At 38.1% G+C, this 27,646-nt stretch overlaps 1 protein-coding gene across 6 annotated transcripts in view; it reads right to left on the bottom strand.

The window, feature by feature from the left end:
- The window catches only part of ARHGEF4 (Rho guanine nucleotide exchange factor 4), a 265,787-nt gene that overhangs the window by 43,659 nt on the left and 194,482 nt on the right, over positions 1-27,646 (bottom strand). Inside the window, exons 3-4 of one of the 6 annotated variants that reach the window (XM_081583141.1) lie at positions 18,790-18,803; positions 6,356-6,373 (exon numbers count right to left, since the gene is read on the bottom strand). The exons of the other annotated variants lie outside the window; for them this stretch is intronic. Coding sequence (XP_081439267.1) covers positions 6,356-6,373; positions 18,790-18,803 — 32 coding nt within the window. The remainder of the gene's footprint in view (positions 1-6,355; positions 6,374-18,789; positions 18,804-27,646) is intronic. 6 annotated transcript variants of the gene reach the window in all.

The following is a 27,646-nucleotide window of genomic DNA, read 5'->3' as shown; positions in this document are numbered from 1 at the left end:
TGTTTTCTTTAGGAAAAAATGTCTATTCAGGTCTTCTGCCCATGTTTAAAAAATATTTGCCTTTCAGGCTCTCCGGTTTCTTTTCTTTATCTCTTCCTTCCTTCCTTTCTTTATTTTTGGCTGCATTGGGTCTTTGCTGCTGTGTGTAGGCTTCCTCTAGTTGCAGCAAGTGAAGCTACTCTCTAGTCACAGTGCGCAGGCTTCCCATTGTGGTGGCTTTTCTTGTTGCAGAGCACAGGCTCTAGGGCATGCAGGCTTAGTTGCCCCACAGCATGCGAAATCTTCCCAGACAAGGGATCAAATCCATGTCCCCTGCATTAGCAGGTGGATTCATTTTTTTTTCTTATTTTTTCCTCTTTCTTTTTTAATTTTTAAATTATTAAAGTATGATAACACATAGACTAAATGAAATGGGAGAATATGAAATAGAAAACATGAAATAAACTGGATAAAAGTAAAAGATCATCATACAGTCCAGTTGTTTTTAAAAATGGCTGCTCACTAGAAACACATCTGGAGATTCAGAGATTAAAAAAGCAATACCTGGGCATTTGATTTTTCAGAAAATTCCAAGATAATTCTGGTATGCATCTCGATTTTGGAAAATGATTACAGTTTTTTCTATTAATGGTAGTTTTAGTTATATAGAATTCTATTATTTTTCCATTGACCAATCATGATACAATGGTATTAAGAAAATAATAGTTACATAATTACAATAGTAAGAGATGTTTTCACAGTCAACAGCCAGACAAAAAATAAAAGATAATTACAACTGCAAGTCATAATGGAAACATGATTAACTTAGCAATATAAAATAATTACATACAATTTTGGGGGTTAAGCAGAGTGATGTGGTAAGTTGAAGTGCATACATGCACATGTTTTCATCCACCAGCCAATCCATGTCTTTTGGTTGGTGCATTTAATCTATTTACATTTAAGGTAATTATCCATATGTATGATCCTATTGACATTTTCTTGATTGTTTGGGGTTTATTTTGTGTAGGTGTTTTCCTTCTCTTATGTTTTCCTGCCTAGAGACGTTCCTTTAGCATTTGTTGTAAAGCTGGTTTGGTGGTGCTGAATTCTCTTAACTTTTGCTTGTCTGGGAAAGCTTTTGATTTCTCCATCAAATCTTAAAGAGAGTCTTGTTGGGTAGAGTATTCTTGGTTGTAAGTTCTTCCCTTTCATCACTTTAACTATATCATGCCATTCCTTCTGGTTTGTAATTTCTCAAAGAATCAGCTGATAACCTTATGGGAGTTCCCTTGTATGTTATTTGTCATTTTCCCCTTGATGCTTTTAGTATTTTATCCCTGTCTTTAATTTTTGTCTCGGTTGTGTTCCTCCTTGGGTTTATCTTGCCTGGGACTCTCTGTGATTCCTGGTTGACTTAGTTGACTATTTCTTTTTCCATTTTAGGGAAGTTTTCAGCTATTATCTCATCAAATCTTTTTCTGGGTCCTTTCTTTCTCTCTTCTCCTTCTAGGGCCCCGGTAACGCAAATATTAGTGCATATAAAGTTGTCACAGAGGCCTCTTAGGCTGTCTTCATTTTTGTTTCATTCTTTTTTCTATATTCTGTTTTGTGGCAGTGATTTTCACCATTCTGTCTTCCAAGTCACTTATCCATTTTTCTACCTCAGTTATTCTGCTACTGATTCCTTCTAGTGTGTTATTCATCTCTGTTTATTGTTCTTTGGCTCTTCTAGGTCTTTGGTAAACGTTTCTTGCATCTTCTCCATTGTTTTTCTGAGATCCTGGATCATCTTCACTATCATTATTTCAAATTCTTTTTTTGGAAAGTTGCCTATCTCCACTTCATTTAGTTATTTCTCTGGATTTTATCCGGTCCCTTCATCTGGGACATAACCTTCTGCTTTTTCATTCTGATTAACTTTCTGTGGTGCAGTTTTCATTCTAGCTGCTTGTGGGACTGTGGTTTTTCTTGCTTCTTCTGTCTGCTCTCTGATGGACGAGGCTAAGAGGCTTGTGTAAGCTTCCTGATGGGAGGGATTGGCAGTGGGAAAAACTGGGTCTTGCTCTGTTTTTCTGTGTGCAGGGCTGTGCTCAGTAAAATTTTAATTAAATTATCCTCTGATGGGTGGGGTTGTGCTCCCTCCCCTGTTATTTGGTCTGAGGTGCCTAGCCCTGGGCTCTATGGTAGGGTTGATGGTGACCTCCAAGGGGCACCTTCCAGGATTGCTATTGCCTTTGTCCCTATCCCTGCTGCAAGCCACAGCCAACTCACACCTCCACAAGAGACCCTCCAACACTAGCAGGTAGGTCTAGTTCAGACTCCTGTGGGGTCATTCTGAAAAGTTATTTTAAACAAACTAAACTTTTTAAAGCTTTCTAAAAAATAATACAATTTCCTTTTAGCATGTAAACTGCTAAAGTTAAATGCAATAGGACAATCTTAGGTATCTAAAAGGTGCCTCTGCCCACAAAAGAACTGATGCCAACCTTTCTCAAAATATCCCCCAAAATGGAAGAAAGAACACTTCCAAACTCACTTTAAGGCCATAACTACCCTGATTCCAAAACCAGACAAAGACATATTCTTCTGACAAGAAAACTATAGACCAATATCCCTGATGAATAGCAAGGCAAAAATCCTCAACAAAATACAACACATTAAAAGAATCATGGATCATAACAAAGTGTGGAAGACTCTTAAAGAGATGGGAATATCAGACCATCTTACCTGTCTCCTGAGAAACCTGTATGCAGGTCAAGAAACAACAGTTAGAACCTTATATGGAACAACTGACTGGTTCAAATTTGAGAAATGAGTATGACAAGGCTGTTTATTGTCACCCTGTTTATTTAACTTGGACATCAAGTGAAATTCCAGGTTGGATGGGTTACAAGCTGGAGTCAAGACTGTCAGGAGAAATATCAACAACCTCAGATTTTCAGATGATACCACTTAATGGCAGAAAGAGAAGAGAAACTGAAGAGCCTCTTCATGAGGGTGAAAGAAGAGGGTGAAAAAGCCAGCTTAAAACTCAATATTAAAAAAACATGTGGTCCCATCACTTCATAGCAAATAGAAGGGAAAAGGTGGAAGCAGTGACAGATTTCCTCTTCTTGGGCTCTAAAATCATTGTGGATGGTGATTGCAGCCATGAAATTAGAAGATAATTGCTTCTTGGCAGGAAATCCATGACAAACCTAGACAATGTATTGAAAGGCAGAGACATCACTTTGTCAACAAAGGTCCATATAGTCAAGGTTATAGTCTTTCCAGTAGTCATGTATGGATGTGAGAGCTGGACCATAAGGAAGGCAGAGCACTGAAGAATTGATACTTTTGAACTGTGGCACTGGAGAAGACTCTTCAGGGTCCCTTGGCCAGCAAGGAGATCAAACCAGTCAATCTTAAAGGAACTCAACCCTGAATATTCATTGGAAGGACTGATGCTGAACCTGAAGCTCTAATACTTTGGCCACCTCATGTGAACAGCTGACTCATTGGAAAAGACCCCAGTGATGGAAAAGACTGAGGGCAGAAGAAGAGGATATAGAGGATGAGATGGTTGCATGGCATCACCAATTCAATGCACATGAACTTGGACAAACTCCAGGAGATGGTGAGGGTTAGGGAAGCCTGGCATGCTGCAGTCCATGGGGTTGCAAAGAGCTGGACACGACTTGGCAACTGAACAATGACAACAACATGACCAAGTAGGATTTATCTCTGGGATGCAAAGATGATTTAACATATGATAATCAATTAATGTGAAAACACATTAGCATAATAAAGGATAAAAATCACATGATCGAAGGAGATGGAAGAAGACGGCGGAGGAGTTATGATGGGGAGATCACCAGCCTCCCCCTAAATGCATCAAAAACTCATCAAGATATGGAACAACTCCTACAAAGCAACCTCTAGGCGACAGCAGAAGACCCCATGCCTCCAGGTGGCGCGGCATACAAACCCAGCTGAGTATGATGCAGCAGACAAACCCAAACAGCGTGCACAACCCTTGCAGCACAGAGGGCAGACAAACAGCTGGCACAAAGGGAGGGACTGGGGTGACGATAGAGGGGAGGCATACAAACTTGGGCAGCACACACAACCCTCCCAGGACAGCCGAAAGAAGAACAAATAACCCGCGTGACAAAGAGTGCAGGCAGTGAGACAAAACAAGTGCACATAAACCCCATGACACAGAGGGTAGGCACGGGGAGCCGAAATAATTCCATACTAGCCCCGTGACACAGGGGCCAGCTCGGAGAGTTGAAACAAGTGCACACAAGCCCGGTGACGCAGAGTGTGTTCCCGGGAAGCTGAGACAAGTACACACAAGGCTGCGACACAGAGGGTGGACCTCGGGAACTGAGCCAAGTGCACACAAGCCCCGCAACACAGAGGGTGAGCTTAGGGGGCTGAGGGAAGCCCACACAAATTGCTGCAATGCAAAAGGATCCACACAAGCACCTACCTAGCAAGTTTCGGCCAGCAGCGCAGGGCGGGACAAGGGAACAGAAGCACCGGCAATGATCTCAGGGATAAGTAGGGGGCTGGCGACGCTGCATTTATGCTGAGAGGGCCACTTTGAAGCAGCTGTGGAAATAGATGCGCCTAACACCGCAAAAGCTAGAATGACTGCCCAAAGGCATACTGAACCCATAGATACTCCAAAACCTACTACTGGACACTGCACTGCCCTTCAGTGAGAGGAGATCCAGCTCCATCAACCAGAACACAGGCACAACCTCCGCCAACCAGGACACTAACCCAACCCCATCCACAGGGGCAAACTCCACAACCAAGAACTACAACCTTGAGAAACTTTTTAAATTTTTTTTCTTTTTTCTTTCTCTTATAAATCACACTGTTTATTATCCAAACATACCTCCACTTTCACACCAGCCTTTAGCGGTGCTGTGGAGTTTTCCTTGTTAAAAAAAAAAAAAAACTTCACACAATGAGGTACCATTTCACGCCAGTCAGAATGGCTGCTATCCAAAAGTCTACAAGCAATAAATGCTGGAGAGGGTGTGGAGAAAAGGGAACCCTCTTACACTGTTGGTGGGAATGCAAACTAGTACAGCCACTATGGAGAACAGTGTGGAGATTCCTCAAAACACTGGGACTAGAACTGCCGTATGACCCAACAATCCCATTGCTGGGCATACACACTGAGGAAACCAGAATTGAAAGAGACACGTGTACCCCAATGTTCATCGCAGCACTGTTTATAATCGCCAGGACATGGAAGCAACCCAGATGTCCATCAGCAGACGAATGGATAAGGAAGCTGTGGTACATATATACACAATGGAATATTACTCAGCCATTAAAAAGAATACATTCGAATCAGTTCTAATGAGGTGGATGAAACTGGAGCCTATTATACAGAGTGAAGCAAGCCAGAAAGAAAAACACCAATACAGTATACTAACGCATATATATGGAATTTAGTAAGTTGGCAAAGATAACCCTGTATGTGAGACAGCAAAAGAGACACAGATGTATAGAACAGTCTTTTGGACTCTATGGGAGAGGGCAAGGGTGGGATGATATGGGAGAATGGCACTGAAACATGTATATTATCATATGTGAAATGAATCCCCAGTCCAGGTTCGATGCATGATACAGGGTGCTCAGGGCTGGTGCACCAGGATGACCTAGAGGGACGGGATGGGGAGGGAGGTGGGAGAGGGGTTCTGGAAGGGGAACACATGTACACCCATGGTGGATTCATGTCAATGTATGGCAAAACCAATACAATATTGTAAAGTAAAAAAAAAAAAAACTTAGGAAGAAAAAATACATTTTAAGATTTTTTTTCTTTTTTTCTTATAAATCACATGGTTTATTCCCCTTACATATTTCCACCTCCATATTAGCCTTTTGTGATGCTGTGGAGTTTTCCTCTTTGTGTTTCTTGTCAAAAAAAAAAAAGAAAAAAATTCATTTCAAGTTTTTTTCTTTTTTTCTCTTTCTAATTTTCTTTTTTCTTGATGAGTTTTTTGTATTTTGTTTTTGATATATTCAACTGCTTTTCCTACTCTTTTTTTTACTGGCTGTAGCTATTCCTGAATATATACAAATCTTTTCCACAGACGTCTATTCATCTTTGCTTTTCTATTTCTACTTTTCTCTCTCTTTTTAAAAATCTCTTCTCCACCCATTCCTTTTGTCTCTTCCCTCCCTTCTCCTCTTTATTTTCTCCCTCTCTTTTTTTATTCTCCCTTTTTCCTTCACTCTCTTCTTTCACCATGTAAGTTAAATTGCTGAGCTCTCTATGCTAGCTGGTAAAGAATCCGCCTGCAATGCAGGAGACCTGGGTTCAATCCCTGGGTTGGGAAGATCCCCTGGAGAAAGGAAAGGCTACCCACTCCAGTATTCTGGCCTGGAGAATTCCATAGACTGTGTAGCCCATGGGGTTGTAAAGAGTCATACATGACTGAGCAACTTTCACTTTACTTCACATGCTATATTCCCCAGTTGGCCCTCTGCTCATGCTCAGATTTCCAGATTGAGCATTAGCTAACTCTGCTTCCAACTGGTTGATATCACCTCTGGTTTCCCTTGCTCACCAAGTCAATCTCTTGTACTCTTTTCTTTAGAACACTTTGGTTATAACTGTATGTGTGGAAGTTTGTGTGTATGTGTATATGTCCCAGTATTTCTGTAATTACCTACTTGATCTCCTCCCACTAGAACACAGGCACAAGTCACCTCAAACAAGAAATCAACACAAACCACCAACCAAAATTTCCCTCCAAGGGCAAAAATCAAAAAGAAGAAGTAATATAACCCTAAAACTTGGGAAAAGGAGACCTCAAGTGGAGCAAGCTAGAAAAAAAAGAGGAAAAAACAGAGAAATACAGCAAAATGAAAGAGCAAGGTAGAAACTCACAAGATGAAATAAACAAAGAGGAAATAAGTAATCTTCCTGAAAGAGAATTCAGAATAATGATAGTAAAGATTCTCTGAAGACTTAAAAATAGAATGGAGAAAATGCAAGAAGCATTTAACACAGTTAATACAATCACCAAGGACATAGAAGAAATAGAGAATAAGCAAACAGAGATGAATACTACAATTACTGAAATTAAAAATACTCTAGAAGGAACCAAAAGCAGAATAACTGAGGCAGAGGAAAGGATAAGTGAGCTGGAGGATAGAATGTTGGAAATAAGTGCTGAAGAGCAGAATAAAGGGAAAGGAATGAAAAGAATTGAGGAAAGCCTCAGAGACCATTGGGACAATATTAAATCACCAACATTCGAGTTATAGGGGTCCCAGAGGAAGAAGAATAAAAGGCATTGAGAAATTTTTTTGAGAAATTATAGTTGAAAACTTCCCCAACATGGGAAAGGAAATAGTCAATTAAGTCCAAGAAGTGCAGAGAGTCCTCTGCAGGTTAAACACAAGGAGAAACACATCGCTGCTGCTGCTGCTGCTGCTGCTAAGTCGCTGCAGTAGTGTCGGACTCTGTGCGACCCCATAGACGGCAGCCCACCAGGCTCCACCATCCCTGCGACTCTCCAGGCAAGAATACTGGAGTGGGTTGCCATTTCCTTCTCCAGTGCATGAATGGGAAAAGTGAAAGTGAAGTCGCTCAGTCATGTCCGACTCTTTGCGACCCCATGGACTGCAGCCTACCAGGCTCCTCCGTCCATGGGATTTTCCAGGCAAGAGTGCTGGAGTGGGGTGCCATTGCCTTCTCCAGAAACACATCGAGACACATATTAATCAAGCTAACAGAGATTAAGCACAAAGAAAGAATATTAAAAGCAGCAAGGGAAAAGCAACAAGTAACATACAAGGGAAAATCCATATGATTAACAGTGGATCTTTCAGGAGAAACTCTGCAGGCCAGAAGGGAATGGCAGGATATATTTAAAGTACTGAAAGAGAAAAACCTACAACCATGATTACTGTACCTGGCAAAGATCTCATTCAGAATTGATGGAGAAATCAAAAGCTTTATGGACAAGCAGAAGTTAAGAGAATTCAGCACCACCAAACCAACCTTGCAAAAAATACGAAAGGGACTTACATAGACAGTAAACACAAGAGAAAGGAAAGACCTACAAAACAAACCCAAAACCATCAAGAAAATGCCAGCAGGAACATATGTATCAATAATTACCTTAAATGTAAATAGGTTAAATGCACCAACCAAAAGATACAGACTGACTGAATGGATACAAAAACAAGACCCATACATATGCTGCTTACAGGAGACCCACTTCAAACCTAGAGACACATACAACTGAAAGTAAAAGGATGGAAAAAGATATTCTATGAGAATGGAAACCAAAAGAAAGCTGGAATGGTAATCCTTATTTCAGACAAAATAGACTCTAAAATAAAAATATCCTAAGAGACAAAGAAGGGCACTACATAATGATCAAGGATTCAATCCACGAAGACATAGCAATTGTAAATGTCTATGCATCCAACATAGGAGCACCTCAATACATAAGGCAAACACTAACAGGCATAAGAGGAGAAATCGACAGCAACACAATAATAGTAGGGGTTTTAATACCCCACTTTCAACAATGGATAGATCATCAAAACAGAGAATCAATAAGGAAACACAAACCTTAAATGAAACTTTATACCAAATGGACCTAATTGATATCTTCAGAACTTTCCATCCAAATGCAGAAGAATACACGTTCTTCTCAAGTGCACATGGAACATTCTCCAGGATAGACCATATCTTGGGCCACAAATCAAGCCTCAGTAAATTTAAGAAAAGTGAAATTGTATTAAGTATCTTCTCTGAACACAGCACTATGAAACTAGATATCAACTACAGGAAAATAATTGCAAAAAACCACAAACTTTGAGATTAAACAATACGTAACTAAATAACAGAGGTTACTTAAGAAATAAGAAAAGAAATCAGAAGATTCCTAGAAACAAATGACAATGAAAACATGAGGACACAAAACCTATGGGGCTCAGCAAAAGCAGTCCTAAGAGGGAGGTTTATCTTGTATCTTGAGGATACAATCACACCTCAAGAAGCAAGAAAAGCATCCAATACACAGTCTAACTCTCATCTAAAGCAGCTGGAAAAAGAAGAACAAAAAAACCCCAAAGGCAGCAGAAGATCATAAAAATTAGAGCAGAAACAAATGAAAAAGAAATGAAGGTAACAATAGCAAAGATTAATAAAACTAAAAGTTGGTTCTTTGAGAAGATAAACAAAACTGACAAACCACTAGCCAGACTCATCAAGAAAAAAAGGGAGAAAAATCAAATCAATCAAATTAGAAATGAAAAGGGAGAGGTTAAAACAGACAACACAGAAATACAAAGGATCATAAGAGAATATTATGAGCAACTATATGCTAATAAAATGGAAAACCTAGAGGAAATGGACAGATACTTAGAAAAGATCAGCCCCCCAAGACTGAACCAGGAAGAAACAGAAATGATGAACAACCCAATTACAAACACTGCAATCAAAACAGTGATCAAAAATCTCCCCAAAAATAAAAGCCCAGGGCCAGATGGCTTCACAGGAGAATTCTAGAAAACCTTTAGAGAAGATCTAAGGCCTATTTTTCTGAAAATCTTCCAAAAAATTGCAGAGGAAGGAACACTTCCAAGCTCATTCTATGAGGCCACAATCACCCTGATTCCAAAATCAGGAAAAGACAACACACAAAAAAGAAAATTACAAGCCAATATCACTGATGAACATAGATGCAAAAATCCTCAACAAAATTCTGGCAAACAGGACCCAACAACACACTGAAAGTTCATGCAACATGATCAAGTCAGGTTTATTCCAGGGATGCAAGAATTCTTTAATATATGCAAATGAATCAATGTGACACAATATATCAACAAATTGAAAGATAAAAACCATATGATCATCTCAATAGATGCAGAAAAAGCCTTTGACAAAATCCAGCTTACATTTATGGTAAAAACGCTTTAAAAAAATGGGCATAGAAGAAACCTACCTCAACATAGTAAAGGCCATATATGAAAAGCCCACAGCAAACATTATTCTCAATGGTGTAAAACTAAAAGCTTTCCCTCTAAGATCAGGAACAAGACAAGGGTGTCCACTTTCACCAATATTATTCGACATAGTTCTGGAAGTCCTAATTATGGCAATTAGAGAAAAAACAGAAATAAAAGGAATCCACATCGGAAAAGAAGTACAACTCTCACTGTTTGCAGATGGCATGATACTATACATAGAAAACCCAAAAGAAACTATCAGAAAATTACTAGAGCTAATCAGTGAATTCAACAAAGTCGTGGGATACAAGGTCAATACAGATATCACTTGCACTCCTATACACTAACAATGAAAAATCAGAAAAGAGAAAGTAAGGAATCAATACCATTCACCATTGCAACAAAAAGAATTAAATATCTAGAAATAAACCTACCTAAGGAAACAAAAGACCTGTATACAGAAAACTATAAGACACTGATGAAAGAAATCAAAGATGACGTAAACAGATGGAGAGATATCCCATGTTCCTGGGTAGGAAGCCTCAATATTGTGAAAATAACTATACTACCAAATGCAATCTACAGATTCAATGTGATCCCTGTCAAATTACCAATGGATTTTTTCACAGAACTAGGACAAAAAATTTCACAATTCACATGGAAACAAAAAAGATCCCAAACATCCAAAGAAGTCTTGAGAAAGAATGGAGCTGGAGGAATCAACCTTCCTGACTTCAGACTATACTACAAAGCTACAGTTATCAAGACAGTATGGTACTGGCACAAAAACAGAAATATAGACCAATGGAACAAGACAGAGGACCCAGAGATAAACCCACACCACCTATGGGTACCTTATTTTTAACAAAGGAGGCAAGAATATACTGCGGGGCAAAGATAGCCTCTTCACTAAGTGGTGCTTGGAAAATTGGACAGCTATGTGCAAAAGAATGAAATTAGATTGCTACCTAATGCCATGCACAAAGATAAAGTCAAAATGAATTAAAGACCTAAATGTAAGACCATAAACTATTAAACTCTTAGATGAGAACATAGGCAGAACACTCAATGAGATAAATCAAAGCAAGATCTTCTATGACTCACCTTCCAGAGTAACGGAAATAAAAACAAAAATAAACAAGTGGGACCTAATTAAACTTAAAAGCTTTTTGCACAGCATTACAAACAAGGTGAAAAGACAACCCTCAGAATGGGAGAAAACAATAGCAAGGGAGACAACTGATAAAGAATTAATTTCCAAAATATACAAGCAGCTTATACAATTCAATACTAGAAAAGCAAACAACCCAATCAAAAAGTGGGAAAGGGACCTAAAGAGACATTTCTCCAAAGAAGACACACAGATGGCTAATAAGCACATGAAAAGATGCTCAACATCACTCATTATCAGAGAAATGCAAATCAGAAATACAATGAGATACCACACCACACCGGTCAGAATGGCCATCATCAAAAATTCTACAAACAATAAATGCTGGAGAGGGTGGGGAGAAAAGGGAACACTCTTGCATTGCTGGTGGGAATGTAAACTGATACAGCCACTATGGAAGATTGTATGGGGACTCCTTACAAAGCTAGGAATAAAATCACCATATGACCCAGCAATCCCACTCCTAGGCATATACCCTGAAGAAATCAAAACTTAAAAAGACACATGTACCCCAATGTTCACTGCAGCACTATTTACAATAGCTAGAACATGGAAGCAACCTAGATGTCCATTGACAGATGAATGGATAAAGAAGCTGTGGTACATATATACAATGGAACATTACTCAGCTATAAAAAGGAAAGCATTTGATTCTTTTCTAATGAGGTGGATGAAACTATAGCCCATTATACAGAGTGAAGTAAGTCAGAAAGAGAAATATAAATATCATATACTGACACATATATATGGAACCTGAAGAGATGGCACTGATGAATTTATTTTCATGGCAGCAGTGGAGAAACAGACATAGAGAACAGACCTATGGACAGGGTGGGAGGAGAGGAGGGAGAAGGGGAGAGGTATGGAGAGAGTAACATAGAGATTTACAATACTGTTTGTAAAACAGATAGCCAATGGGAATTTGCTGTATGATTCAGGGAACTCAAGCAGAGGCTCTGTGACAGGCTGAAGGATGGGGTGGGGAGGGAGATGGGAGGGAGTTTTGGGAGGGAGGGGACATGGGTGTACCTAAGGCTGATTCTTGTTGATGTATGACAGAAAACCACAAAATTCTGTAAAGCAATTATCCTTCAGTTAAAAAATTTTTTTAAATCACATAATCTTCTCATTAGATGCAGGAAAAGTGTTTGACAAAATTCAACACCCTATTCATGGTTAAAAAACTCAACAGACTAGGAATAAAAGGAAAGTAAATTAACAAAATGAAGGCCATGTATGAAAATCCCACAGCCAACATCATACTCAATGGCAAAAAATTTAAAGCTTTTTCTCTAAGATCAGGAACAAGACAAGGATGCCCATTCTCACTACTTCTATTCAATACAGCAATGGAAATCTCAACCAAAGCAATTAGGGGAGAAAAAAGACATTTAAATTGGGAAAGAAGTAAAAATGTTCCTGTTTGCAACTGAACATGATCTTATATACAGAAAACTCTTAATATTCCATAAAAATACTGTTAGAAGTAATAAGCGAATTTGATAAAACTACAGGATATGATGTCAATGTACAAAAATCAGCTGTATTTGTATATATTTACAAAGATTTTCTGAAAAGGAAATTAGGAAAACAATCCCATTTATGATAGCACCAAAAAAGAATAAAATATTTATTCAGGAATAAACTTAACTAAGGAGGTGAAAGACTTGTGTACTGAAAACTACAAAACACTGAAGAGAGAAATAGGGATTTCCCTGGCGGTCTAGTGATTAAGAATCCATCTTGCAATGCAGGGCGTGTGGGTTCAATCTCTGGTCAGGGAACTAAGATCCCATATGTTGAGTGGCAATTAAGACTGAGTCTGGCAACTACTTAGCTCAAACACTCCAGAGCCCACGTGTTACAACTAGAGTCTGGATGCTGCAACGAAAGATCCTGAATGATGCAAGGAAAGATGCCACAACTAAGACCCAATGCAGCCAAATAAATAAATATAAATAAAAAACTTTGAAGAGAGAAATAAAAGAAGACACAGACGGAAAGACATCTTGTGTTCAGGGATTAGAATATTTAATATTATTGTCCCCAAAGTGATACACAGATTCAATGCAATCTCTATGAAAATTTATTAGGCATTTTATTTTACAGAAATAAAAAGAAAAACCAACCCTGCAACTCACATTGATTGCAAGCACAAAAGATTGCAAATAGTCAAATCAGTCCCGAAAAAGAAGAACAGACATCCTGATTTAAATATATTATGAAGTTCTTCAAAGAATACAGTACTGGAATAAAGACAGACATATAGACCAATGGAACAGAATAGTGAACCCAGAAATAAACCTATCCATGTATGGTTAACTGATCTTTGACAAGAGTGCTAAGAATATACAATATGCATTCCTCAACAAATAATGTTAGGAAAACTGGATATCCACATAAAAAAGAATGAAACTGAACATTTATTTTATACCTTACAACAAAAATGAACTCAAAATATCTTATATGTAATACCTGAAACAGTAAAACTCCTAGAATAAAACATAGGGGAAAAGCTTCATGATATTTGTCTTGGCAATGATTTCATGGATATGACACCAAAAGAATAGGCAACAAAACCAAAAACAAACAAGTGGGATTATATCAAACTAAAAAGCTTCTGCACAGAAAAGAAACAATCAACAGGGTGAAAAGGTAAACCATGAAATGGGAGAAAATACTTACAAACCACATATCTGATAAAGGGTTAATCTCCAAAATATATAAGGAACTCCTACAACTAAATGTCAAAAAGCCTAATAACTCAAAAACATGGGCTAAGGACTTAAATAGGTATTTTTCAAAAAAAAGTCATACAAATGGCCAATGAGTATGAAAAAAATGCTCAAAGTCTCTAATCATCAGAGAAATGCAAATCAAAACCACAACAATACATCACCTCACATCTGTCACCATGGTTATTATGAAACAAACATATAAACCAAAAGATGATGAGAGGAGAGGATGTGGAGATATTGGAACTCTAGCACACCCTTGGTGGGAATGCAAAATGCTGTAGCTGCTATGGAAAACAGGATGGAGGGGCCTCAAAACATTAAAAATAGAACTGCCATATCATCTAGCAATTCCACTTCTGAATATTTATCCAAAAGAGTTGAACTCAGGAGCTCAAGAAGGTATTAGATTCCCATGTTCATTGCAACATGGGTATTAGATTCCCATGTTCATTGCAACAAAAACCAAGATGTGGAAACAACTTAAATGTCCAGCAGCAGATGAATGAATAAAGAAAATGTGGTATATATATACAATGAAAGACCGATTCAATCTTAAAAAATGAGTGAAATTTTGCAATATGTAACAATACAAATGAAACTTGAGGACACTATGCTAAGTGAAATAGGCCAGTCACAGAAAGATAAAAACTGCATAATTCTACTTATAAGAATTTGATTCTTATAATTGATTATCTAAAATAAATCAAAGAATGGAATGGAGTTGCCAGTGACCAGGAGGAGGGACAAACAAGAGTTACTAATAAATGGGCATAAAGTACCAGCTAAGCAATATGAACAAGCTCTTGAGATCTGTGAATAGCACTGGACCTACAGTCAACAACGATACACTTAAAATTCTGTTAGGAGGGCACTGCTGTTATTGTTCAGACACTAAGTGGTGTCCAATTCTTTGTGACCCCATGGATTGTAGTAAGCCAGGATCCTCTGTCCTCCACTATCTCCCAGAGTTTACTTAATTCATGTCCATTGAATTAGTGATGCTACCTAACGACTTCATCCTCTGCTGCCCCCTTCTCTTGCCTTCAATCTTTTCAAGCATCAGGGTCTTTTCCAGCAAGTCACCTCTTCACATAAAGTGGCCAAAGTTTTGATGCTTCAGCTTCAGCATCAGTCCTTCCAATGAATATTTAGGGTTGATTTCCTTTAGGATTGACTGGTTTGATCTCCTTGCTGTCCAAGGGACTCTAAAGAGTCTTATCCAGCATCACAATTTGAAAGCATCAAGTTTTTGGTGCTCAGTCTTCTTTATGATCCAACTCTCACATCTGTACATGACTACTGGAAAAACCATAGCTTTGTCTAGATGGACCTCTGTCAGCAAAGTGATGTCTCTGCTTTTTAATACTCTGTCTAGGTTTGTCCTAGTTTTCCTTCTAAGGAGCAAGTGTCTTTTAAATTCTTGGCTGCAGTCACTATCGCAGTGATTTTGGAGCCCAAGAAAATAAAATTTGCAACTGCTTTCATTTTCCCCTCTTCTATTTGCCATGAAGTGATAAGACTGGATGCCATGATTCTAGCTTTTTTAATGTTGAGTTTCAAGCCAGCTTTTGCACTCGCCTATTTGACCTTCATCAAGAAGCTCTTTATTTCCTCTTCACTTTCTGCCATTAGAGTGGTATCTTCTGCATATCTGAGGTTGCTGATATTTCTCCTGGCAATCTTGATTCCAGCTTGTGATTCATTGCTGGATGAATTACAAGCTGGGGTGCTGGCATTTCACATGATATACTCTGCATATAAGTTAAATAAGCAGGATGACATTATACAGCTTTGTTGTACTCTTTTCCCAATTTTGAGCCAGTTATTCCATGTACAGTTCTAACTGTTGCTTCTTTTTAAAAAAATTAATTCATTTTAATTGGAGGATAATTACTTTACAATATTGATGGTTTTAACCATACATTAACATGAATCAGCCACAGGTGTACATGTGTCCCAGCCATCATGAATCCCCTTCGCACCTCCCTCCCCATCCTCTAACTGTTGCTTCTTGACCAGCACAAAGGTTTCTCAGGAAGCAGGTAAGGTAGTCTAGTATTCCCATCTCTTTAAGAATTTTCCACAGTTTATTGTGATCCACATAGTCAAAGGCTTTATCGTAGTCAATGAAGCAGAAGTAGATGTTTTTCTGGAACTCCTTTGCTTTCTCTATGATCCAATGAATGTTGGCAATTTTATCTCTGGCTCCACTGCCTTTTCTAAAGCCAGCTTGTATATCTAGAAATTCTCAGTTCATGTACTGCTGAAGTCTAGCTTGAAGGATTTTGAGCATAACCTTGCTAGCATGTGAAATGAGTGCAACTATATGGTATTTGAACATTCTTTGGCATTGCCCTTCTTCAGGAATGGAATGAAAGTTGACGTTTTCCAGTCCTGTGGCCACTGCTGAGTTTTCCAAATATGCTGGCATATTGAGTGCAGCTCTTTAACAGCACTGTATTTTATGATTTAAAATAAGCTCAGCTGGAATTCCATCACCTACACTAGCTTTGTGGTAGCAATATTTGCTAAGGCCCATTTGACTTCACACTCCAGGATGTCTGGCTCTAGGTGAGAGACCACACTATCATTTTTATCCAGGTCATTAAGACTTTATTTTGTATAGTTCGTCTGTGTATTCTTGCCACTTCTTCATCTCTTCTGCTTCTGTTAGGCCCTTACCATTTCTGTGTTTTATTGTGCCCATCCATGTATGAAATGTTCCCTTGATATTTCCAATTTTCTTGGAGATTTCTAGTCTTTCCCATTCTATTGTTTTCCTCTATTTCTTTGCATTGTTCATTTAAGAAGGCCTTCTTATCTCTCCCTGCTATTCTCTGGAATTCTGCATTCAGTTGGGTATATTTTTCCCTTTCTTCCTTACCTTTTGTTTCTCTTCTTTTCTCAGATATTTGTAATGCCTGCTCAGCCAACCATTTGCCTTCTTCCATTTCTTTTTCTTTGGGATGGTTTTGGTCACTGCCTTCTGTACAATGTTGTGAACTTCCATCCATAGTTCTTAGGCACTCTGTCTACCAGATCTAATCCTTTGAATCTATTCATCACCTCCATCATATAATCATAAGGGATTTGATTTAAGTCAAACCTGAATGGCTTAGTGGTTTTCCCTAGTTTCTTCAATTTAAGCCTGAATTTTGCATTAAGGAGCTCATGATCTGATTTCATGTTAAATGTTCTTAACCACAATAAAATAAAATTAGCTTTGTTTCATTGTGAATTGTCCTTAAACAATGTAAGCATGTGAAGATTTAATGCTTAACTCATAGAGGTTGAGCTTGCCGGCACCAGTTTCAAGTAGAAGTAACTTTTCAAAAGTTGCTACATCTTCCCATGCACAGTGGACTCCTAAATGTTTGCTGGTCTTTACATCTAACCTCATTCTATTGGACCTTTTTGTTTGGAAGACCTGAACTTCTCTCTAGCTTAGAGTGAACATTCATCTGGCTTTTCTTTAGCCTGTTATTTAAAAATCCTGCCTAATGGATAGTCACACCTTTTAAATAGCAAATATAAATACATATATTGCTAGATTGGAGAGACCTGAGGAAATTTGTGGTTTACACTAATTTGATGATTATTTCTCAATAATTGCTGTTGTGGATGTCTTTAGGCTCCTTCCTTCAGAGGTTAATTCTTCAGTTTCAGTTCAGTTCAGTTGCACAGTCATGTCTGACCCTTTGCAACCCCATGAACCACAGCACGCCAGGCCTCCCTGTCCATCACCAACTCCCGGAGTTCACCCAAACTCATGTCCGTTGAGTCGGTGATGCCATCCAACCATCTCATCCTCTGTCATCCCCTTCTCCACCTGCCCTTAATCTTTCCCAGCATCAGGGTCTTTTCAAATGAGTCAGCTTTTCGCATCAGGTGGCCAAAGTATTGGAGCTTCAGCTTCAACATCAGTCCTTTCAATGCACACCGAGGACTGATCTCCTTTAGGATGGACTGGTTGGATCTCCTTGCAGTCCAAGGGACTCTCAAGAGTCTTTTCCAATACCACAGTTCAAAAGCATCAACTCATCTGCTCAGTCTTCTTTATAGTCTAACTCTCACATCCATACATGACTACTGGAAAAACCATAGCCTTGACTAGACGGATCTTTGTTGACAAAGTAACGTCTCTGCTTTTTAATATACTGTCTAGGTTGGTAATAACTTTCCTTCCAAGGAGTAAGCATCTTTTAATTTCATGGCTGCAATCACCATATGTAGTGATTTTGGAGCCCCCCCAAAATAAAGTCAGTTTAGCATGTAATATTTGAAACATTATACTTAGTCATAAGTCACAAGTAATTGCTAAGGTAATTCTTTTCACACTGATTATGATTTCTTGAATCAGAATAGTTTTTCCTGGATCTTGAGAATGTAGTAGGTTTATAAATAAGCCTCTCATATTCTACAGGTAAATGAAACATTGGTAGATTTCATTTCCACTGTTCTGTCCATAGAATCAACTGAAGTGTGTTCTTGCAATATGTCTTGATTTATGCTGTATGAATATGTAACTTCACAGTGAAAGGTATTTCCACCTCTGTGCTCCAAAGCCTATGACTGTGTACCTGCCAGTGTGAGCCAGCTGCTGTTGGCCACAGTCACTCTGGGCTCACGTTTGCATATATGGACATTCTGGTGCTGCAGTCATTGTAACAGCTTCCTTTAGGAGGTTGAAGATGTGCTCTGGAGCCAGTGACCCACTCTGTCAGCCAGTGCCAGGTGACATGAAGCAGTACCTGCCCTGCCCCAGTCTTCAGTCCTGGTGCTGAAGACTCACTCGAGTTCTCCAGCCTGGAGCTTTCTCTGCAACTCCTGCCTCACAGTTTCAACCACCTGCTGGCTCTTCTGCCTGAAGGCCTGAAAGGTGTCTCAAAGTTAATATGCCCAGAGCTGCCCATCCACCAACACCTGCTCGGCTCACAGACATCCATATCTCAACAGCCCACAACCGCATTCTTTCAGTTGCTCAGAAAAAAAACCTTGGAAGAGAACTCAAACAATACAAAAGGAAACCATCAAACCACAAAGGGAAAAAGTAAGGAACAAAAAAGAAACACAAAATCAACTGGAAAACAAGGTTTAAAATGGCAATAAAAACATATCTATCAATAATTTCCTTAAATATCAATGGCCCACATGCTCTGTCTGATCAAAATACATAGAGTGGCAAACTGTATAGTAAAATAAGAACCTACAATATGCTGCCTACAGGAAACCCACTTTAGGGTGAAGGACACACATAGACTGAAGGTGAGGGAATGGAAAAAGATATTTTATGCAAATGTAAATAATAAAAAAGTGGGGTAGCAAAACTCATATCGGACAAGATAGACTTTTAAAACAAAGGCCATAAAGAAAGATAAAAAAGGACACTATATAGTGACAAAAAGATCAACATATGAAGAGGATATTATACTCATTAACAAATATACACCCAATATAAATGATACAAATGAACTTATTTACAAAACAGAAACAGACTCACAGACATAGAAAACAAACTTATAGTTATCAAAGGGTAAATGAGGGAGGGACAAATTAGGAGTTTGAGGTTAGCAGATACAAACTACTCTACATAAAACAGATTTTAAAAAAAGGTCCTATTGAATAGCACAGTGAATTATATTCACTGTCTTGTAATAAACTACAATGGAAAAGAAAATGAAATATATATTATATATATATAAAACTGAATCACTTTGCTGTATGCTAGAAACTAATACAATACTGTAAACAAACTACACTTCAATAAAAAAATAAATATATGCACCCATATAGGAGGACTTAAATACATGACAAATACAAACAAACATAAAAGGAGAACTTGATGAAAATACAATAATAATAGAAGAATGTAACACCCAGCTGACATCTATGGACAGTTCTTCCAGACAGAAAATCAATAAGGAAACAAACACCCTAAACAACACAATAGAACAATTAGATTTAATTAATATCTTCAGGAATCACATCCCTCCCTCCCCCCAAAAAAACAGAGTACACATTTTTCTAGTACACATGGAACACTCTTTAGGATAGATGACATACAAGAACATAAAACAAGGCTAAACATATACAATGGCGTGAAACTAGTAATTAACCACAGAAAGGAAAATGAGAAAAAATGATTACATGGAGACTAAACAAAATGTTATTAAAAACCAATGGATCAATGATGAAATCAAAGAGGAAATTAAAAAATAACTTGAGACAAATGACAATGAAAACACAACCATGTAAAGTCTATGGGATGCAATAAAAGCAATCCTAAGAGGGAAGCTCATAGTGATACAGGCCCTTCTTAAAAAACAAGAAAAACATCAAGTAAACAACTAAGGTACCACATAAAAGAGTTAGAAAAAGAAGAAGAAACAAAACTCAAAGTCCGCAGAAGGAAGGACTAATAAAGATCAGAGAGAAAATAAACAGAATAGATATTTAAAGATAATAGAAGAAAATCAATAAAACCAAGAACTGTGTTTTTGAAAGGATAAACAAAATCAACAAACTTCTGGCTAGGCTCAACAAGAAGAAAAGAGAGGGGTCCCAAATAAACAAAATAATAGATAAAAGAGGAGAAATAACAATAGAGACTGCAAAGATACAAAAAAAATAAGAGAATACTCTAAATAATCATAAGTCAACAGACTGGACAACCTAGATGAATGAGACAAGTTTCTAGAAATATACAGCCCACCAAAGAAGAAATAGATGATTTGAAGAGACTGATCAGTAGATGTGAAATAGAATCTGTAATTAAAAAAGAAAAAACTTCCTGCAAATAAAAGTCCAGGACCATATATGGCTTCACAGGGGAATTCTACTAACCCTATAAAGAACTTACACAGATCCTTCTCAAACTCTCCCAAAAGACTGAAGAGGACACTCCCAAAGTCATTTTATGAAGCCACTATCACCCTGATACTAAAACCAAACAAAGACACTACCAAAAAAGAAAATTACAGGCCAATATCTTTGATAAATATAAATGCAAAAATTCTCAACAAAATATTATCAAACAAAATGCAACAACACATGAAAAGGATCATACACGATGATCAAGTTGGATTCATTCCACCATAACAATGATGGTTCAACACACACAAATCAGTCAGTGTGATATAATACATCAACAAAAGAAAAGATAAAAACCACATGATCGTCTCAACAGATGTAGAAAAGGCATATAATAAATTCAGCATTCATTCATGATAAAAACTCTCACCAAAGTGAGCATAGAGGGACTATATCTCAGCATAATAAAACTACTTATGACAAACCCACAACCAACATAAATCTGAAAAGCTGAAAGCCTTCCCACTAAAATATGGAAAAACTCAAAGTTGTCCAATCTTACTACATCCATTCAACATAGTATTGGAAGTTGTCATCACAGCAAGCAGACAAGCAAAGGAAATAAAAGTGATCCAAATTCAAAGGGAAGAGGTAAAATTATTATTATATCCAGATGACATGATACTATATATGTGTGTGTTAGTCAGTCATGTCTGACTCTTTGTGACCTCATGGACTGTAGCCCACCAGGCTCCTCTGTCCATGGAATTCTCCAGGCAAGAATCCTGGAGTGAGTTGCCATTTCCTTTTCCAGGGGATCTTCCTGACCCAAGGATTGAGCCCGGATCTCCCACAGTTCAGGCAAACTCTTTACTGAGCTACCTAAAGACCACACAGAAACTACTAGAACTGATAAATTAATTCAGAAAAGTAGCAGGATATAAGATTAACATATGGAAATCTGTTGTAATTTCTTGATACTAACAATGAAATACAAGAAAGGGAAAATTTTTAAATTGTATAAAATTCCTTTTATAATTGTATAAAAAATACTTAAGGATACATCTGACCAAGGAGGTGAAAAGTATAAAACATGCTGAGAACTATAAAACATTGATAAAGCAAACTGAAGATGATTCAAAGAAATGGAAAGATATCGCATGCTCCTGGATTAGAAGAATTAATACTGTTAAAATGTCCATACTACCCAAAGCAATCTACATATTTAATGTGATCCCTATCAGATTACCCAGGACATTTTTAAAAGAACTAGAACAAATAATCCTAAAATTTACCTGAAATTTACAAAAGACCCAGAATTGCCAAGGCAATCCTAAGGAAAAAGAACAAGCTAGAGGCATAACCCTCTCAGACTTCAGACAATATTACAAAGTTATAGTAATCAAAACAGCATGGTATTAACAGAAAAACAGAAACATGGATCAATGGAACAGAATAGAAAACCCAGAAATAAACCCACACATCTACAGTCAATTAATCTTTGACAAAGGAGGAAGGAATATACAATGGAGAGAAGTCTCTTTGGCGAGTAGTGTTGGAAAAGCTGGACAGCCACATATAAATCGATGAAGTCAGGACACTCTCTTATACCATATGCAAAAATAAACCCAGGGATTAAACCCATGTCTCTTCCATCTCCTGCATTGGCAGGCAGATTCTTTACCACTAGCGCCACTTGGGAAGCCCAATGTATATATATATATATATACACATATATACATATATACATACACATAATTGAATAATTTTGCTGTACTCCTGAAACTAACACAATATTGTAAATCAACTATACTTTAATAAAAAATCTTGGAGTTCTCCTGGACTCTTCTCTTTCTCTCACAACTCACATCCTAATCTATCAGCTCTGTGTTCAAGTTGTTATTCAGAACTCAACCAGCTTTTCTTACTTCTATCCCTGGTGCAGGTCACATCAACTGCCCCCTCCTCCATGGATGACCCAACAGCCTCCCAGCCGGTCTCACTGTTTGAGTCCATCATTCTCTACACAATAACCAAAGGGACCCTTGGTAAAATACAATCAGATCACATCACTCCTCTGCCTAAAACCTTCAAAGGCTGCCATTTAATTCAGAGGAAGAGGCAGAATCCTCACCATGGCACCCAAAGTGTATGGCTTATCTGATCTCACTTTTTCTCTCCACTCCCACCCACTCCAGCTTCCATGGGCTCCTGACCCATCTGAGACATCAGCTTGGGCGCTGAAGTCACTAGGAACTGTGTGGACATTAACAGCATGCAATGCTAGTCAGAGTTATTAACACAGGCACATGTCTAAAGTCTTGACCTTCAGGGCTCAAGTCCTGAAATATTGCTGAAAACATCCAGACTTTCCAGAAATTGCATTTTGTTTCTCATCTGCTATCATCCCTCTTATCAACACTGACACTGTCTATTCAAATGAACATATCCTTTCAGAGAGATGAAATAAATTTGCCAAAGGCTTCTTTCCTACCCTTGTCAAAATATTTCCCAGACAAGTCCTGTCTGTATGGGTTTTCACACTGATGAAATGTAGAATAAATTGGGAGAGGGGAAGTGGAGTTCAAGTTGGGATAAAGAGGGCTGAAAAGACCAGGTGGGCTAAAATGCCTAGCCTATTTTGTTTTTACTATCAAGGGAACATAATCTAAAACCTTCAGGTTCACCTTCAAAAAATATTTTCGTTTACTCCTCTGTCATGTGAACTATGTTATTTGTCTTCATTTTACATGAGAGAAATGCTGTGTCCTGGAGAGCTTCACCAGGTTACAGAGAAAATGGCAACAGAATTGAGACATAAGGCTGAGTCCTATAGCTTCAAGTTTCTAATACACACACACACACACGTACACCTCTGATCTACTGATTTGTCCGTGTCCCTTTTCTTTTCCTTCCAGAAGATCTGTCTTAAATTAACTTTTTAAAAAAGAACTGTTCATTTTGGATCTGCTTTTAAAACACAAACATTAATTTGATTTTTAAGGTGGAAAGATGTAGGGCTCTGTAAAGATAACTTCCTTTCACTATATTCTAAACATGCAAATAAATTAATCTGTTACAACAGTAACACTCACTCTGACTTACCCATCCTCAATTATTCTTGGATAGAGGTGTTTAAGGTCAATCAAAACTTAATTTCCCATGACAGGGACTGTCAAAATATCTCCCTCAACCACTCTGTAAATTAAATACTTATTTTATGTCAAGGGCTTTGTAATAGTGAATAACTACCAGCAGACAAATTCTTCCATAGATAACTGTAGCCACTAAAAAAAATATAAACACTGCTATCAGATGACACTGGGGAATGACCTAAAACAGCCTCTCCCACTACTCTTGCCAGGGGCTTATCAATTACAGTCTTAAAAAAAATAACTAGACTTTGCACAGGAACAATCTTTATTTTTTATCCTATCATATATTTGCTTTTCATTTAATTAATTTCTTCTCTCACATTTAATATTCCCTCCTTTAAACCTAATTTTGAATTTAACTTGCTGCTCTTCCTCTAACTTCTTTTTTTTTTTTTTTTAATAAATTTATTTATTTTAGTTGGGGGCTCTCTAACTTCTTTGGATGGATACTCAGATATTTGATGCAATACTTGGTGATCCACTGAGGTGTCGGTTCCAGTGTGCTCAACAGGACACATTTGGAATACTATTGGCCACAAACTTCCAAGAGGAACTCTGACAAATATGACAACGCCTAGTTGAAGGAAGCTAGGATAATGACACGTCTCTGAACATCAGGAAATACTGATGGTTACCCTGGCAAAGGGAAGAGTTGGAAGAGTGGAGATGAGAATGATTTTCAGGCGTTTGAAAGACTGGCACATTTAAGAAGAATAAAATTTTATTTGAATTACTTCAAAGAATGAATAACAGAAAAAAGCTATAGGAAGGTTGATTTTGCATCAGGAAAAAGCCTTTCTCAAAGTTGTAAAGTTTTTCAAAATTAAGCCTAAAAGGACTTCCCTGGTGGCCAGTGGTTAAGACTTCGCCTTCCAATGCAGAGGGCACAGGTCTGATCCCTGGTCAGGCAGCTAAGATCCCACGTGCCTTGTGGCCAAAAAACCAAAACGTAAAACAGAAGCAATACTGTAACAGATAAAGACTTTAAAAATGGTCCACATAAAAAATATCTTAAAAGAAAAACTTAAGTGTTCAATTATGGATGAGGGGAGTGACATCTGACAGGAGTAATAATGAAGGGGTTCTTGACTGTCGTTAATGTTAAATGAGAATGGCTTTTAGTTTTCTTGGTGATACTCTTTTCCTAAGTCAAAGACTAGCCTTAGTTCTATGAGCATAACTACCATAGCCTACTTATCCCAGGAGTATAAACATAAACAGTGTCATGGGATGGAAGAGGGGACCCCTGGACTGGATCACACAGCCAGAGCCTTCCTAGCAGAGCCCAATACATGCTATGCTCTTAGAAGAAAGTGGGGAGATCAAGGTGGGGTCAGCCAAGGGGAGCCCTGAGGTCAGATTTTTAAAATCAGTTTCTGTTCTCCCATCCTGCCTAGCCCCATTACCAATCAGAATCTAGGGCACTTTATTAAAAAATTCTACATATAAAGTCTTGATTACAGATGATTAGAAGAAGGAAAGGATTTAGAAAAGGATTCATTGCAAGATTTCTTTCAATAGCAGGCAACCCATTCCCATCTCTAGTACATTTAAAAGACAGTTCAGCTTTTCTTTCTTTTATATGAAACAAATCAGTTTTTCATTGTGAAAAATTTTAAACAGTGAATACATAAAATGAATAGTGGAAGACTGACCACCACAGTCCCTGTATAAAACACAATCAATAATTTGGCATGTATTTTTCTAATCCATATTCTGAACACATACATAGACATACATGTTAAGATTCAACTTTTCAAATTTTAACTTATATACATATATGTATGTATATGATTCATGACATTAATCTAAGAAGAAATGAAACCACTGAGTACTGACTGTTTATTAAATGGCAGGCATTAAGCTATGTATTTTACTTCATTTATCTTGCTTAATTCTCCTAACAACTCAGTAAACAAGTTTCATTCAATCTCATTTGAAAGCTGAGAAGTGGAGGCAAAGAAAAGTGCTTTTCCTAGTAAGTGCTTCAGTTCAGATTTTGAGCACAGGACTGTCTGGATTAAATTCTCTCGCACTCTCTTCTGTTCTGATTCTGTCTCTTGAGGCTTGCAGGTGGCATTGCTCCATCATTGTGCCTTCACAGTCAATCTGCTGATGAAGAAATTTGACCCCCATAATAAAAAGAGGTTCGAGTTATATAAACCAGACAAAACAGTCTCAACAAAATGATATTTGCTTAACGTTTTTTTTTAAAGAAACATACTTATTTATTTTTGGCTGTGCTGAGTCTTTGCTGCTGCCCATGGGCTTTCTCTAGCTGTGGTGAGTAGGGGCTACCCTTTGCTGTGGTGCCCCGGCTTCTCACTGTGGCAGCTTTTTTGTTATGGAGCATGGGCTCTTAGTGTGTGGGCTTCAGTAGCTGCAGCACTCAGGTTCAGTAGTTGGGGTTCTTGGGCTCTAGAGCATGGACTCAGTAGTTGTGGCTCACAGACTTAGTTACTCTGAGGCATCCCAGACCAGAGATCAGACCCAGACCACTGGCAGGGAGATTCTTACCCACTGTGCCACCAGGGAAGTCCAATACTTGCTTAATGTTTTATTAGACAGATCCTAGAACTCCTTCCTAATGCATGTGACCGTGAGTCATGAAATACAACTTTTTAATCCTTCAAATGCTAAACTGCTAACCTATGGATATGTAGTTTTCCCTCCCCCTCAGTATCATAAGCTCCCCAGCCCAGCACAGCCCACAGCCTCTGGGACACAAATCTTCCTAATGCTAACAAGGCAGTTCTAAGACGGGACCCGGGGTCTTAGGTAATAGCTACATAAAAAGAGATCTTGCCACATTTGCTTTGTCTCCCTGTTTGTTTTTTTTTAAACTGAGATACAATTAACACATAATATTGTGAAAGTTTAAGGTGTATAACATGTTGATTTGATATTAATACATTTATATATTGCAATATGATGACCACACTGTAGAGTTACCTAACACCTACTTCAAGTCACATAACTATAATTTTTTGTGGTAAGAATAATTAAGATCCATTCTCTTGGCAATTAAGCAACTGTTAAGTTTATAACAGCATTGTTATCATAATTACTATGCTGTGCATTAGATCTCCAGGACTTATTTATCTCCTAGTGGCGAGTCTGTACCTTAAATAATACCATTCTAGTTCTCTCTCCAATACATTCTCTCCCCACACATATGTGACATTTGTCACACACTTTGTTTTTTGCTGAACCATTTAAAGGTAAGATGTGGCCACGATAACAGTTACCCCAGTACTCAGCATGCATCTATAGGTATGACATTCTGCTAGATGAGCACAGTACCATGATCAAATGTAAGAAAATGAACATTAGTCCAATAATACCTAGATTAGAGCTCACATTAAAGTTCCCAGTTATTTCTCAAAGAAGTGTTTATAACTGGTTTGTTGCAAAAACTCCTATATATCCTACCCCTGACCCCTTGCCTCTTAGGAACAGTCTTTCAGAGTTATCTGAAATGCTGTGTTCTGGGCTTAAGTCCTCAGTTTTGTCCACCAAATAAAACATAACTCTTAACTTTAAGCTTGTGTATTTTTTATTTAGTTGACAACATATACACCAGTTTTGGGAGCAGGTTGTGAGGGGATTGATTTTGCCCTTTCTAGAAGGTCTTAACTGAAATGTCCCCTGGATACAGACCATTCTTCATTCTCGAGTTAGCACAGAGATCTGGAGCTGGGCTCTGAAAGGACATGGGTGAGATAGAGACCCCTGTGTACACTGAGGTGGGAGGGAGGGCTGGCAAGTGCATATAGCTCCAAACACACAGCAGGGAGCAGGACCTGGGA

Source organism: Giraffa tippelskirchi, chromosome 3, assembly GCF_054371585.1.
Source record: "Giraffa tippelskirchi isolate mGirTip1 chromosome 3, T2T-mGirTip1v1.2.pri, whole genome shotgun sequence".
Taxonomy (NCBI): Eukaryota; Metazoa; Chordata; class Mammalia; order Artiodactyla; family Giraffidae; genus Giraffa; species Giraffa tippelskirchi.
This window is presented reverse-complemented; position numbering and strand designations above follow the sequence as displayed.